This window comes from Arvicola amphibius, chromosome X (assembly GCF_903992535.2).
Source record: "Arvicola amphibius chromosome X, mArvAmp1.2, whole genome shotgun sequence".
NCBI lineage: Eukaryota > Metazoa > Chordata > Mammalia > Rodentia > Cricetidae > Arvicola > Arvicola amphibius.
In genome coordinates this window covers 96,828,559-96,844,143 of record NC_052065.1, presented here as the reverse complement: position 1 = coordinate 96,844,143, position 15,585 = coordinate 96,828,559, and the positions used below count along the sequence as shown (strand labels likewise).

The window sequence follows — 15,585 nt, the reverse complement described above, 5'->3', positions numbered from 1 at the left end:
TTTGTAAAACACGCTTGCATATGACTTTGACAATGTTATCTTCATCTTACAGATAAACAAGCTTCTTGTAAATGTTGAGACATGGCTGAGTTCATGTGGCAAATTTTTCATCCCTTCCTTTTTTGCACAAGTGCACGTGAGAGCCAATGAAGTAGAAGTCATTGTCTTTGGTGATATAGCCATGGGCTAGTTACCCATGTTCCATTAGATAACTTCACACCCATGTGCACATAAGTACCTCTAGTTAAATCGATTTGCTTACAAAGCCCAAGAAAGTCAAAACTAATAAAAAAAAAGACATAAAAGTGTAAAAGTGGGGCGAGGATGTGGTGGGAGGTGAGAGGAGGACAAGATGGGGCTGAGGGATGAATGTGACCAGAACATATTACACACTTACACACACACACACACACACACACACACACACACACACACATTTTTCAAAGGATAGATTAATTTTTTAAAAATTTCCTTTCTTGTAATGATAGCACACAAATGTAACCCCGGCAACTAGGGAGGTGAAATGAGGAGGGGGGTGAGTTCAAGGTCATCCTGAGTTATATTTTGAGACAGTCTCTCTCAAAACAACCTAGTGACTGTAGCTGGGGAACATGATAACCAGCAGTTTCATGGGGTTAGACCCATTGCTACAACCGCTCATGTAGTTTGAAAGGGTAAAATAGGCTATCATAGGGCATCAGTACTAGACTGCAAACGATGTTGTAGGCAATGAGTGGCCAGGAAGTTATAGCTGGAAAGCTTTCTGCCCCTGATGTTCAGTAGCTGGGTATAGGCACTTGATTTGAGGTCGATAAACCATTTAAACTAATCCTCAGTAGGTTTCAAAATGAACAGTTCATTCTAATCACCTAGAAACCTCAGACAGAACAGGCTAGCTGAGTGTTGAACAAGAAATCAACCTCTTCCTAGACTACTACACACATGTGGTAAGTTAAAAGAGGGAGTCTGGGCTTGAAAGAAACTGATAACCATATTTTTGAAGATTTTAGTGTTTTTTTTTTAATGAGATAAAACAAAATGTAAATCTAGCATGGGCCACCATGCTAGAAATCTCACCACTTGAGAGACTTAAGACAGGGAGGTTTCTGTGAATGTGAAACCAGCCTAGGCTACACATTATGTTCCAGGCCAGCCTGGCTACAGAGACTCCATATCAGAAAGAAAAGAAAAAGGGGAGAAAGGGAAAGAAAGTGAGAAGGTAGAGAAAGGGAGAGAGAGAGTTAAAATTACAATATCTTTAACCTATCTTAAATTGCATTTTACCCCATAGGATGCAAGGTATAACTTTTGCTAAGGTTAACAAATCTGCATTTTAACAGTTGTCCCACATGATTCTGATGAATGGCAATATGTAAGACACAAATCTCAAATTCTACCAGGAGAAAAGGGCATCCCAAGTGAGACTGACATCCCTTGAGATGGCAGAGCAAATGAATATTCTCACTTCTGTTTAGGATGTGCATGTCACAGTAATTTTTGTAGCTTTTTTTTATCAAGGGGAAACAGAGCTTGTTCTATGTTCCAATGAAGGTAGCAATTGATAATTAGTGAAAAGTATCCCAAAATAGCCCTCTGATGAGTTGTCCCTAAGGCCAAAGATTCCTGGGTACAGCCTTTTGCTTTAGGGGTTATTATTAGCTCTGCTCTCCCTGGGTTTGTGTTGTTTTCCCCTCTGCATTATGTTAGAACTTTTCCAATTTGCTAAGCAAGATGACTGCTGGCAGGAGATCTGAGAGAGTGCTTGAGACTGTCAAGAACTCATAAAGAAGCTGGCCCCATAGTTTTGATTGTAAGAAAAATAACCTTGAGCTTGTATTTATTGAGAAATGTGAAAGTGAGCAGATACATTCATTCCACCAAGCTCCATGTGCTTACACTCTATGAGTGAGTGGGTAACCTCAGAGGGTATGTTCTATAGTCAGAGTATGTTGGATCCACACAGCAAAAGGAGGTAAAGCAAATAGAAACTCAGACCGGCTCTGCAGGAGATCATGATCTCAAAGACAAAGCAGGGCACACAAATGGATTATAACACATCATTAAATTATCACAGAGTCTACACAGTGATAGCACAAAAGTCCTAAAAGTTTTGGGAAGTTGGAAAGGGATGGACCACTATGTGGTTGAGTGGCTAATTTTTGAAAATGTTCCAAAGTCAGAGTTGAGTCTGAGGGAGGAAGGCAAAGAGGAGTGGGCATGACCAGCAGACATATGAAATAAACAAGATGAGACCCAATATATAATTAGTCTACCATATAAGGTTAAAGACTAGTCCTGTCCTGGACAAAGAAAAAAAACTCCTGGGCATATTTAGGGAAGGTTTAAATGAATGTGTCGACAATAGTCACATCTATAATAATCCTGCAGCTCAATTTGTACCAAGGTTGAGAATGAAATCAGCATCTATACACCACATTATATTATTCACAAAATCAGTATGTAAATACTCACCTTTTTTTATTAACCAGTGGCTCATACCATATGATCTATTATTTACTGGTGTTTAGAATTCAGGGGCTACTCAACAACCCCAAGCAGTGTGCCCAGTTACTTGCTACATTCTACTTGTTCAATACTGGAACTGAAAATTGACAAGGTGGACATGTATAAATTGGTTTACAATAAATGCATGAAAAGAAAAAAACTAATTCAAAGATTATTTACAATAACTTCTCTGTCACTTCCCAGCGTCTTTGGTAATTCCCAACGTGAGGCTGCCTGAGCGCTAAGGGGATGGGAAGACAGTGATAGGAATGGGGTTCTGTCATCTTTTCTCCAAAATGCTTAGCTGAAATTATAAGAGGAGCAGCTGCAAGGCAGAACATCAGAAAGACCCCTAAACTCAACAGAAGTTGATTGTGATTTAGAACTTGGCCCATCACATATTTGCATTCTTTGCCAAAAGCAAATATATTTCTCCCTAGACTTGTAGCAAATTACTCTTTTACATTTTCTATTTAATTTTGAGATTATAATGTAATTACATCATTTATCTCTTCCCTTTTTGCCTTCTAAAGCCTCCAGTGTAATCCTCCCTGCTCTTATTTCAAATTCATGACCTCTCTTTTTCATTAAGCAAATTACTTTTTAAAGGACATAGCTGCTTATGTTTTTAAACATGTATCAAATCCCAGGAGGCTGAAAGTACTGGATCAGGAGTTTGAGGCCAGCTTGACGTACAGAGAGACAGTTTCAAACAAACTAAACATACACACACACACACACACACACACACACATACCAAAAGAGCTGTACTCACATAGGAATTACAAAAGCAAACAAACAGTAAGACAGATGATTTCCAAATATCAGTGTCTAGCCAAATTATATCAAAAAGTAACTAAATATGCACAGGAATCATAGCATCATTCTTCCTTGGGATCACATGTGATATGTGTGTGTGTGTGTGTGTGTGTGTGTGTGTGTGTGTGTGTGTGTGTGCGTGTGCATGTGTGTGTGTGTTCATGGGTATGTGCACATGAGCATGCAAAGTACACAAGCACAAGCACATGTGGAGACCAGAGGTTGCTGTCAACTGTAGTCCTTGATCATTCTCCATCTATTTTTTGAGACAAAGTTACTCACTCAACCAGTAGCTCATTAAGTCTGCCAAACTGGCCAACCTTTGAACTCCAGGGTCTTGCCTGTCTCCACAAATCCAGCACTAGGATTACAGGCAAGAATCATACAATTTTATGTAGGTCCTGGAATCGAAATGTGGGTCCTCATGCTTGTACAACAGGTACTTTACCCACTGACCCTCCTTCACAACTCCTCATATTCTCCCATTTTGAAGATGTCTAGGAATAAAATTTTGCATTTGGAAATACAATTCAGCTCATTTGAAGAAACACTTATTGAATGTCTTCTTCATGTAAAGAACTATGCCAGATACACAAATGTATTTCCAAGATTGGCAGGGTCTCTTCTCTAGGATGTCAAAATATGCGATAACTCAAGGTTTCTTCCAGTATTTTATGCTCAGAACTAACACATGACATAGCTCTTCCTTCATACCAGTAAGGTAGTAAGTAGCATATGGACTTTACATTGACTTTAACGTTTTAGCTTAGTACCTTTTTCCTACAATTTTGATGGCTGAGAAAACCATAACTCAAAGACTTAAGTTTATTGGTCTGAAAGCACACAACTAGTAAGTGGCAGAGCTTTCTTCCAAACCCTGGTTCAATCATCAAACTCTTGCTCACTTCACAATAGCAGGGTTCTTCTCATCATGCTGCTACCTCCTGTAGCACGATTAATAAAAACTCAAAGAGAGAAACTGGAATTCAGCCAGAAGGTCAGAAAAACAAAACAGCCAGCCACTGGTCCTTACCTCTACCTCAGTCCGAAATGGTGACCCTGCCTCCAGGAATCTCAGAATGTGACTGTGTTTGTAAGCTGTCTTGTCCCATTTCATATTCCTCTCTAGAGCTGTGAATAAAGATGTGCACCACTTGGATTAAAGACATGCACCGCCTGGTTTCTATGGCAAACTAGTGTGGCTACTGGGATTAAAAGCGTATGTCACCACTGCCTGGTCTGTAAGACTGACCAGTGGGGCTGGTTTACTCTCAATCTTCGGGCAAGCTTGTAGTGTGGAGCTGCGGGCCGGCTTCCCGATAACAAAACAGTTATCAAGAATTACAGTTACAATATTTATATCTACTTTATCTTTTATCATAACTAAGGAAAACTATAACTATTTATTCTTCAACTCCATCAAAGACTCCAGAAGGATATAATATTACCTAGGTGAACAAGAAGTAAGCTACTTCCAAAACTCTAGAAATCAGAGAGACATCTTGCTGCCTGGACAGTCACCTAAAGTTCCTTTGTAGCATTGGGGCATCCATCTTCAGCCTATAGGCCCATAGTTTCCAGCAGACATTTCCATAAAGCAGGAAATTTCAAAGGCAGTTCAGTCAGTATCTGCTGTGTCCTGTAGAATGTCTCGCAGACTCTTTCATGAATCAGGAACCCCAAAGAATCATCTCACATTTAGGCAAGTTCAGTAGTCCTCTCTCTGAGGGTTCTCTGTGTCCAGTTTATGCAATAGTCCAGGCAAGAGCAGTTTCTTGCCCAAATGGCTATCAAACTCCATAAGGAGCCTCTTCGATGTCCATCTTCCTCTTGAAGTAGATTGGTGCTGCCAGGAGCAGATGTGTCTCTCATTGTCATGAGAAGCCCTAAGTTATTAAAACATTTAAAATGCCATATTCTATAGTCTTTGTAAGATATTAGGAATGCCTAACTGAAATATATCTCTATATATCTAGAAAATCTAACTAACATGACTACAAGCTTGACTATTATTGATGACTATCCATTAACAACCGATATACATTTCATTTTTAAATGAACTACACAATCACAATACCTTAATCAGTATCAGAAATACATATACATATAACAAAATTGACCTTAAATTTAAATCACTGAAGCAAAATCCATATCAATGCAAATTATCCATATCTATATCATATCCCCCTTTAAATGTAAAAGAACATTTATAAACAATATTTGGGAACATGGGCGCAGTTATTTCTCTCCAAACTGCTTCCTGCTGAATGGGGACACTGTTAATCAGATCTTTCATGGTGTAACCCGTGTGCCAGGTTCATCTCAGTCATCAGTTGAGCGAAGTAATTTTTTGAGGGTGTTCACAGCAACCTTTCAGGAGGGCGTGGTCTATCATACCATATTGGGATAGAAGCAATCCATAGGGTCTCATTTTCTGTAAAAACAAAAGAAAAATCTCTTTTCCAAAGTATCATATCCTTAGATCCAAATTCTGAAGTCAAGGTATTTTCAAAATGTCTATTTTGGATTAGTTCAGCAGCATTTATAAACAAGTATCTTTTAGCAGCTGTTGCTCCTTCCTCAGCATTCAAACAATTCAAAGAGAGCATAATAGTATATAGTATCAAGATTCTCTGTGTATTTTCCATCTTTGTGCAGCTTTATTTTAACCTCTATTTTGTTTATTTTTTACTTTTACTTTTTGAGACAGGTTCTCTCTATATCTTTGTCCTGGAATAACTCTGTAGACCAGGTTGTCCTTGAACTCTCAGAGATCAATCTGCCTCTGCCTCCCCAGTGCAGGGATTAAAGGTGTGTTCTACAACACCTTGAACTCACATAGATCTGTCTATCTCTGCCTCCCAGGCACTGGGATTAAAGGTGTGTCCTGCCACACCTTGAAGTCACAGAGGTCAATCTACCTCTACCTCACAAGTGTTGGGATTAAAGGTGTGTACTACCACAACAAACTACTTTCTTTCTTCCTTTTTTACCCTAAGAACTTTAACCTTTAGCATGCATATATTTTTAACACACTATAAATCATTTAGAGGTTTTCTTTGTTTTTGAATCTCTCTTTACTTTATCTTTCTCTCTCGCTTTCTGACCACACAAGTCTTTAAATTACTGAGCAATATGGGTAGGATTCAAGCCGTGGCTTTGCCAGCTAGATCCATCCCATTCCTTAGCTTTCCAGCCTCATGGCAGAGGTACTTGCTAGAGCCATTTTTATTACCACAACTCTGTGGCGTTTCAAGGTACTTGCCAGCAAGCAAGCTGCAACAGTGTTAAACAACACTCAAAAGCTCCATAGTCAGGACCGGCTGCTTGAAAGAGTCAGAGTTTGCCCTGGTAGGATGACCCAGAAAGCCGGCATTTTAAAACAGCACAGCTTTTTTCCTGCTATGGCTGAAAACTGAAAAGCTTTTCATCAACACCATTTAAGTGTTTTGTGGCAGGACCTCTTAATGAGCTGCAGGGGTTTTGCAGCTGAAGCTGAGTCAGGAAGCCTCTCTTAGATGAGAGCGCTTGCTCAGACCCGAGAAATTGCTGTTATCAAGAAAACATGCTTTACTCTAGTCTTTCCCAAGCTTTCTCAGGCTTTCTGTGGATTCAGTTATCCACGTTGGGCGCCATTCTGTAGTGAGGAGCTGTGGGCCGGCTTCCCGCCGCCCAGCTCCCAGCCACCGGCTAGCTTTATCCGAAATAATTACACGGAAACTTTATTCTTTTAAACACTGCCTGGCCCATTATTTTCAGGCTCTTACTCACATCTTGATTAACACATATCTAATAATCTGTGTAGCACCACAAAGTGGTGCCTTACCAGGTAGATTCTAGCGTACGTCCATCTTGGGCTGGAGCTTCATCGCGTCTGGTTGTAGAGGCAGGGCAATTGTCTGAGCCATCTACCTCACTTCCTTCTTTCTGTTCTGTCTACTCCACCCACCTATGTTCTAACCTATTAGGCCAAGCAGTTTTCTTTATTAAAACAGAAGACCCTCCCACATCACAAGCTTTATTAAACTATAAATGAAATACCACTACAACTTCCTATCTGTCTTTGCATCCTAAAGTACCCACACCAACACAGACTACCATAGCCAAATTTCATCAGAGTCGTGCTGTGTGCACACACGCACACACAAACGTGTGCACATGTGCATGCACAGTCTATTGAAGCTCTCTCAGTTCAAGCTCTCACGAAGGGCACTTGGTTATGCATTTCCTTTTGTTTTTCACTTTTCTATTAGTTTAGAGAGGATTCGGCTTTCTGATAGCATTGTCAACAAAAGTCGGTTTTTATTGTTTCTCTCCCTCCTTGTTCTGTTCATCTCCCATGCAGCAGTGAGCACTTCAATTCCAGTAACTTCCTTTTGATTTTTATGTCACATGTGACCACTCCCCATTCTTAGCCTCTTTTGTCTTCCTTTCAAGTACTCCCAACTAGTTTTATAGTCAATAAATTACTCTTGCAGCCCCTTATTTATATATTTAAACCACTATAAGTTAGGATCCACATATGAGAGAGCATGAGGGTTTTCTTTTTTTTTTAATTTTATCTTCCAGAGACTTGGTCACCTCAGTCTTAAGATGATACTGCCAAGATCCAGTTTTTCTTTTACAGCTGAAGAGCCCTCAGGCTTTCATTTCACTGATGAATCTGAAGAAACAAAACTACATATTTCCCTTAAATTTGGGGGTCGAGATCTAAGATTTATAGAAGTTTAAACAATAATATGGGGCATAAGTTATGGAATATGGTAGACTCACATTTAAAATAAAACTTTTCAATTCCTCATTTGAGTATTTCTAATGGAATCAGCATGCCATAGTTACTTGTCACGCAAAACCAACCACATGTTTAAAAAGAAATGGTTTAACTCCTTCTGAAAGGCAAAAAGTTTCCATTACCCTTCTCCTTGAATTTTTATTTGCATTACACATAACCACATTTATTACATTTAGAGGCTCTTCTTTTTGATTACCTTGTCATTTGTTATGACAAACTATAAATTAAAATTTAAGTTTTACTTTCAGTAATCATAAGGTAATATTAAAATTATTCTTTTGAATTTAGCTATCATTCAAGGAATATGAAACTGTTCAAAGAAACACAAATACTATACAAATTTTGATAGCCACCAGACATAATTAATTTTTATTGAAAATGTATTTCTTAAAGATATGAATGGGGCTTTTATTCCAACTAGTTATTATATTCTTTGATGAATACAAAATAATATTCAGAAGGAGGAGTCAGTATCAATTATATTTTATAAGAAATAGTTTTAATCAGTAAGATAGTTTTATTATGCTATTGTCAATTCATTCAGAGTTATATGTCAAATTGTCATATAATAAATTTTTCATAAAATAATATTGTTAACAGTCTGTCATCTGACAGCTTGACTGGGTTGGCTACAAACCTATATGAATTAGAGACCATGCACTTTTTTTTACTATGACAGCTCTGTAGTACAGCTTGAGATCAGGGATGCTGATAACTCGGGAAGTTCTTTATTCGACAGGAGGCTTTTGGCTATCCTGGGTTTTTTTGTTTTTCCATATAAAGTTGAGTATTGTTGTTTCAAGGTATGTAAAGAATTGTGTAGGGATTTTGATGGGGATTTCATTGAATCTGTAGACTGCTTTTGGTAAGACAGTAATTTTTATTGTTAATTCTACTAATCCATGAGCGTGGGAGCTCTTTCCATCTCATTGGAAGGAGTGGAGGGAGGGATGCTGTGGCTGAAATGTAACCCATGAGAGAATAATTTCAAAAGATTTAGAAACCATTTGACGTAGAAAAGACTTGTTGAGGCCGAAGAGGATGACTCAGTGGGGAAAGCTCTTGCCCTGCAGGCATAACAACCTGGGTTTAATCACCATGGTGTAGACTAGTAGTTGTCCAGCCAACAGAGCCAGTTAAGCCAGCTTCAGGGCCCACAGAGAGATTTTTATCTCAAAAAAAGTAATTGAGGAAAGACACCAACCATCAACATCTACTCTCCACGTGCATGCACAGATGCGCATGTGAAACACGCACATAGAGAAAGAGAGAAGATGAAAAGAAAAGGGTTTGTTATGTAGTATCGCTGTCATTTGCTTTCTCACTTTATAGAAATGATCCTGTGTTTGGTAGTGTCAGAAATGAGCCCCCCTGGCTACTCTCTCCTTATGCAATTTTCTTTCCTTGACAATGGACAGGACCTATGGAACCACTTTTGAGATCAACAATATGAGGACTACCAGTAAGAATAGGAGATTGGATGTTTGAAGTCACTGATTTTAAAGAATCCATTATTTCATATACCAGATGAACCAAGTGTTTGTCTTGTGTTCTGGTGGAAATGTTGGAATGCAAAGCCTTTAGAAGTTAAATATGTATGCTATTACTGAGCGATAGCCCAACTCCTACAGTAGGAACTCTTTATCTAATGTTATTTTAAGATAAAAGTTAATGGGTATGAATAATCAATTACAAGATATCATGGCCCTTGAAAGAAATAAAGCTTTACATAATGCATAAATGGAAAGGCCTTAAATCATTTTTTTGAAAATTCCAAAGTTGCAAATATCATGACATTTTGTTCAAAAATGCTGTGGCACGTATTCAGTGACCATAACACAGCTGAGAAGTTTAATATTGGTAGTTACTAACTTAGAGTTCCTCTTTGTCGGAGTTCCCTTTCTATCTCAAGCATGTCCTGTACAGATAATCGAGGATCATTCATTGCATTTGACCATCATCTCATTTCAGTTTATTTTAAACTCAAAGTCAGGCTGCCTTTTCGCTGATAATAGCACAGATCATCCCCTAGCCTTGAAAGCAAGCAGTCCATGGTATATGTAAAATAACATCCTGAAATCCACACAAGCAAGTGGAATAGGTTTGCAATTTCTCTTCAGACAGCCATTTCATCTGCCCAGCAGGTCCTTGAAAAATATCGATTTACAGAGATTTTGGCCTTTTTGTGTTCACTTATTCATTTATTTAAGGGTGTAGGGGATGTGCGCATGTGCACACACATGTGCAAGAGCACATGTAAACATTTCGCAACGTGCATGCAACTGTCAACTTGAGGCTGGTTGTAAAATGCAATGGCAGAGAATTTGGTTTAGGGAAAAGTGACATACAGATACCTTGTTGCTCTAAAGAATTTTAGAAGAACCTTCAGTTGGAGATGGAAAAAAAATCTTTTTTTCCATTTGCTAATGGATTTAGTTGGTGAACAATAAAAATATCCAGTTCTCTCATAAACCTCCCAATATTATAAACTAACGAAGCTTCCTTCACCCCATCTTCACCTCTTGAAAATAACCATGATTTATAGTTTGGTATATACACCTCTGCCTAGAACATGTAAATATGTAATTTTTCGGTTAAAATAAGTGAGATCTTTGCTCACAATATATATTTTTTACACTCAGAATCTTCAACAGATGAATATATTCATATACATTCTATACATAAAGTATGACCTATATTTTAAAATTAGATTGTAAGTCATTTTGTTGTTGAAATATCATTTATTTAAATAGCCTTCTACTATTGAATATTTAGGTTGTTTACAGTCATTTGTTATTACTATACTACACTACACTACACTACAGTACTCTATACTGAAGAACCCTGTGTATAATCTTTCTGCAGTCCCCTCCATCTATGCCATCCTTTTTTCACCTTCTTGTTTTTTTGATTTTTCACTTCTAGTAATTGAACCCAGGGTTTCCTACATGCTAAACAAATGCTCTACCATGGAGTCATACCCCTACTAATTTTTCTTGTATTTTAAGGTGGGATCTTATTATATAGCCTAGGCCAATCTCAAACTCATGGTCCTCCTGCCTCAATTCCCTGAGGAGATGGGTTTAGAGGCATGAACTACCAAAGCCAGTAAGATTTATTTCTCAAAGTGGATTGCCAGATCAATGTGATTTGCACTTACAGGGTATATGTAATTTGAGTTTATATAGCTACTTCCAGGCTGTCCTCTATAGAAGCAACTACAGGAGCTAAAATTAGACATATCTGGATTTTCCAGTTTCCTGTCTCTCCCAACTTGCATTTGTGTCTTCCGTAGGATCATGCTGACATTGAGTGGAAGTTTGCAAGAACGAAGCTCTGGATGAGTTACTTTGATGAAGGTGGTACCTTGCCACCTCCTTTCAACCTTATCCCCAGTCCCAAATCATTTATGTATCTTGGCAGCTGGTTCAATAACACCTTCTGTCCAAAAAGAGACGCCAATGGAAGACGAATGAGACACAACTTGAGAAGCTTCACAGTAAGACAAAAAAAAAAAATCTGTCTCTTTTTACAAGAAACTGTTTTCTTCCTTTCCCTTCTTTATGACAGTTTCTATCATAAATATTATAAAATAATTCCAACTAATGTTCTTGCTATCTGTCAGGCAGAAGCTATTGTATCATTCTACAATCCTAATATTTACCAAATCCTTGGGGTGGGTAAATGGGTAAGTACTAGCCAACTGATGGAAACCTCTCTGTCCATTTTGAATTACAGGAACGCCATGCTGATAGCCTGATCCAAAATCAACACTATCAGGTACTACTTACCCATGGGGGCTAAACACAACAGTTCTTGATCAGTTCTGTGGAGTAGAGAAGCAAACTCTACTCTAGCTACGTCTAGACTTAACTTGGGTAGGAACCCTGGAAAGACCAATTCACTCAAGACTGAAGTAATTCATCAGGTTGGAGTCAATGCTTGCTGACTCTGTTGAAATCCCTTTAACACTACCTCATATGGATGTGGGTCAGCCATACGTTAGAAAGCTATCTTCCTGGAGATTAAGCAGCAGATGAGGAGTTGCTCGGTCAATGAGTGAATGAGTACCTGTTGCACACAAGGAAGTAAGACACACATTAGAGAAATCATTGTGGAAAAGCATGACACCTTAGAAGCCTATCATCTTTCAGGGGTGAAAGATACTACTTCGCTAAAGCTAATCAAATTAACTGACTAGATGGATAAAACTTACTGCGAACAAAAAGCACATACAGAAATGGGAATACACAAGAAGTAGCAAATACAGAATATGAGGACATTATTAGCAGCTTCACTGAAGTAAAATCTTTTATCAGGACACAGATCTTTCTAAATTATAAACATGACTTTAATCAAAGGAGCAGATATGTGCTTCTGATGGGACCAACCAGAAGACAACTCAGCACTGATATGCGAGGTATTTATGGAAAGTAATCTTTGAAAATCACAGATAAGAGACTATATTTAACGTTCCAGATCAAAATAAATGCAGAGTAGGGGAAATATCTCAGGTGGCAGACTGATTGCCTACCACATATGAGGCCCCGAATATGATCCCCAACGCCATCTAAACTGAGTGTGATGGGGGCAAAAAGATCAGAAGTTCAAGGTTATCCTCAACTATGTAACAAGTTTAAAGGTCATCTTGAGTTACATGAAACTTTATCTTAAGAAACCCAGACAGAAAAATATCCTACAAGGTTTAAAGGAAAGGTAACTCAACCTTATTCCACAAATGGCTTCCCAAATTTTATTCATCTTAGGCACAAATAGCAATGAGCAACACAAAGCACAGTGTTTCATAGGTGACCCTTCCCTCACTATGTCTCCCTCCATCTCTAATCATGATAGAAAATGCTGACACCTAGGCAAGATTCATTGCCTTTACTTTCTGCTTCAAACATCATTAACAGAACATTTCCTGGGCAGCTCACTGACTTATTGAAGTTCACCGAGTAGCAGACACGGTAGCCAGAGCATTGCTAATTATTACTATAGACTCTGGAATCAGCTTGAAGTAGAACTGAAATCTAATTTTTACATTGTCTAGCACTGTGATCCTGAAGACGCCAGTTAACAATGCTAAGCCTCAGCTTCTTCATTTGTAAGCCAGGAAGAAAAAAAAAGCTAAATTACAGGGTGGTGAAAATTCAGTGGGGATGTAAACCAGGAATAACAGTAAAAGCTAAATTATGGGGCTAGGAAAATTCAGTGGGGATGGTGGTGCCGGGCACATTGCAGTAAGCAGAAGCTATCGTCAATATCAACCTGGCAGCCATGTGTTTTCCATTAAACCTGAGGCTAATAGAGGCATTCCCTATAAAAGTGAAGTGTAGGTTGATTCTATAAAAAAAAATCTTGATCATAAAATTACTAGCTCGTAGTAGGTGGTGATGGCATATGCCTTTAATTCTGGCACTTGGGGGGCAGAGGTAGGCAGATCTCTGTGAGTTCCAGGCCAGGCTGGTCTGCAGAATGAGTTTCAGCATAGCCCAGGCTACACAGGAAAAAAACAAAAGCAAACAAAAAACAAAAAACAAAAAAACTGTCTCAAAACACAAAACAAACAAAAAAATTAGTAACTCACTTAGTGACTCCCAACTTCATGAAGAGAAAAACCCCCTATTTCACTAAAAGTACTAAAGTTTAATCCATCCCAGAGGAATAGATATTGAATTGAATATGAGCATTCCTTTGGGGTAAATTTAATGGTGACTGGCATATTCTGCCACCAAAATTCAGAGATGCAATGATTTAGTAACTCAATGAACTTAAGTTTTTTGGCAGAACATTGCTAGATACAGTGAGGATTTCCTATAGCAAAGATGGCTTCCTTATTTACCTGATAGTCTGAACAGGAAACTGAATACCTCGTCATGCTTTTTCAATTCCAGGAAGTTATCAGAAATTTAGTCAAGAGATATGTGGCTGCAATGATAAGAAACTCCAAAACAAATGAGGGACTAACAGAAGAAAACTTTAAGGTAATTTAATCATGAAGTGGGTAAATCTCTCTCTCTCTCTCTCTCTCTCTCTCTCTCTCTCTCTCTCTCTCTCTCTCTCTCTCTCTTCATATAGTACAAGAATAACTCAATTACAAGTCTTATTCTTCCAAAAATTATTCTTTTTTTTTAAATTGAGTTTATCAGTTTTTTTTGGGGGGGGGGATTGCCTGCACATTTGTTGTCTAGGTGTCAGATTGCCCCTGGGGGTGGTGTTACACAGGTTCTTGAGAGCCACCATGTGGGTAGTGGGAACTGAACCCAGGTCTTCTGGAAGAGCACAGTTCTCTTAACCACTAAGCCATGTCTCTAGTCCATGCAATTCTTATTCTGTCTTGGAATTATCTGCCATTCAGTAAGTGGAGAGAATTTTTCCTTTTCTAAAAAAAAATAATGCTTGCCGGGCGGTGGTGGCGCACGCCTTTAATCCCAGCACTCGGGAGGCAGAGGCAGACGGATCTCTGTGAGTTCGAGGCCAGCCTGGTCTACAAGAGCTAGTTCCAGGACAGGCTCTAAAAAAGCTGCAGAGAAACCCTGTCTCGAAAAACCAAATAATAATAATAATAATAATAATAATAATAATGCTTGTAATTGAAATAGAATATTACTTTTCATCCTTCCTCCTGCTCCTCCCAGCTACACACCTTCATATCTCTCCCATATTCCCAACTCTCTAGTTCATAGCTTCTCTTTTTGTTTCATACATGTGTATGTGGTATACACATACAACTTTTTGAGTGTAAACAGAGACTGTGCTTTTGTTTTCTGGATGCCCAGACCTGAATAACCACACAAAACTATATTAATTACAACACTCTTTGGCCAAAGGCTTAGGCATATTCCTAGCTAGTTCTTACATCTTAAACTAACCCATCTCTATTAATCTGTGTATCACCACGAGACTGTGGCTTACTTGAAAGGTTCTGGCATCTTTCTCCTTCAGCAACCACATGGCATCTCCTTGATTCCACCTACTCTCTATATATCTTTGTTTGGTTTTCCTGCCTGGCTTTACTCTGTTAAGCCATTGGCCAAAACAGCATTATTCATTAACCAATAAAAGCAACACATATACACAGAAGGACATCCCACATCATTTTGTGTTTTTGTTATTTACATTTAAATGGTTTCAGTGCTGATCACTTTACACTGAACAACCAATTAGGGAACTTATCTCTGGGAGAGGTTCATTCTTCTCCTTGTAGTCACTATTGCCTATAATTTTTTGTCTCAGATTGGGGCCCCACACAATTTGGGGTCGAGAGGTTTTTATCAATGTTTGTCACAATCAGTTTTATGACCAAAATGAGCCTGTTCTTTCCTTTGATATTATCAGGGTGAGAAGAACTTACTTAATTGATATAGCAAGAATGCATGCTAAGGGATAAGGCAGCAAAGAGAAAATGCCTAGAGACCTTAAATGCCTTCTTGAAAAATCCAGAATATGTATTTTTAAATTTTAAG

General features: G+C 38.5%; 1 protein-coding gene across 1 annotated transcript in view; it reads left to right on the top strand.

Annotated features, from left to right (window-relative positions):
- Trpc5 (transient receptor potential cation channel subfamily C member 5) overlaps positions 1-15,585 on the top strand; it is a 132,209-nt gene that overhangs the window by 114,532 nt on the left and 2,092 nt on the right. Inside the window, exons 7-9 of the mRNA XM_038316885.1 lie at positions 11,412-11,615; positions 11,855-11,896; positions 14,014-14,103. Of these exons, the coding sequence (XP_038172813.1) occupies positions 11,412-11,615; positions 11,855-11,896; positions 14,014-14,103 (336 nt within the window). The remainder of the gene's footprint in view (positions 1-11,411; positions 11,616-11,854; positions 11,897-14,013; positions 14,104-15,585) is intronic.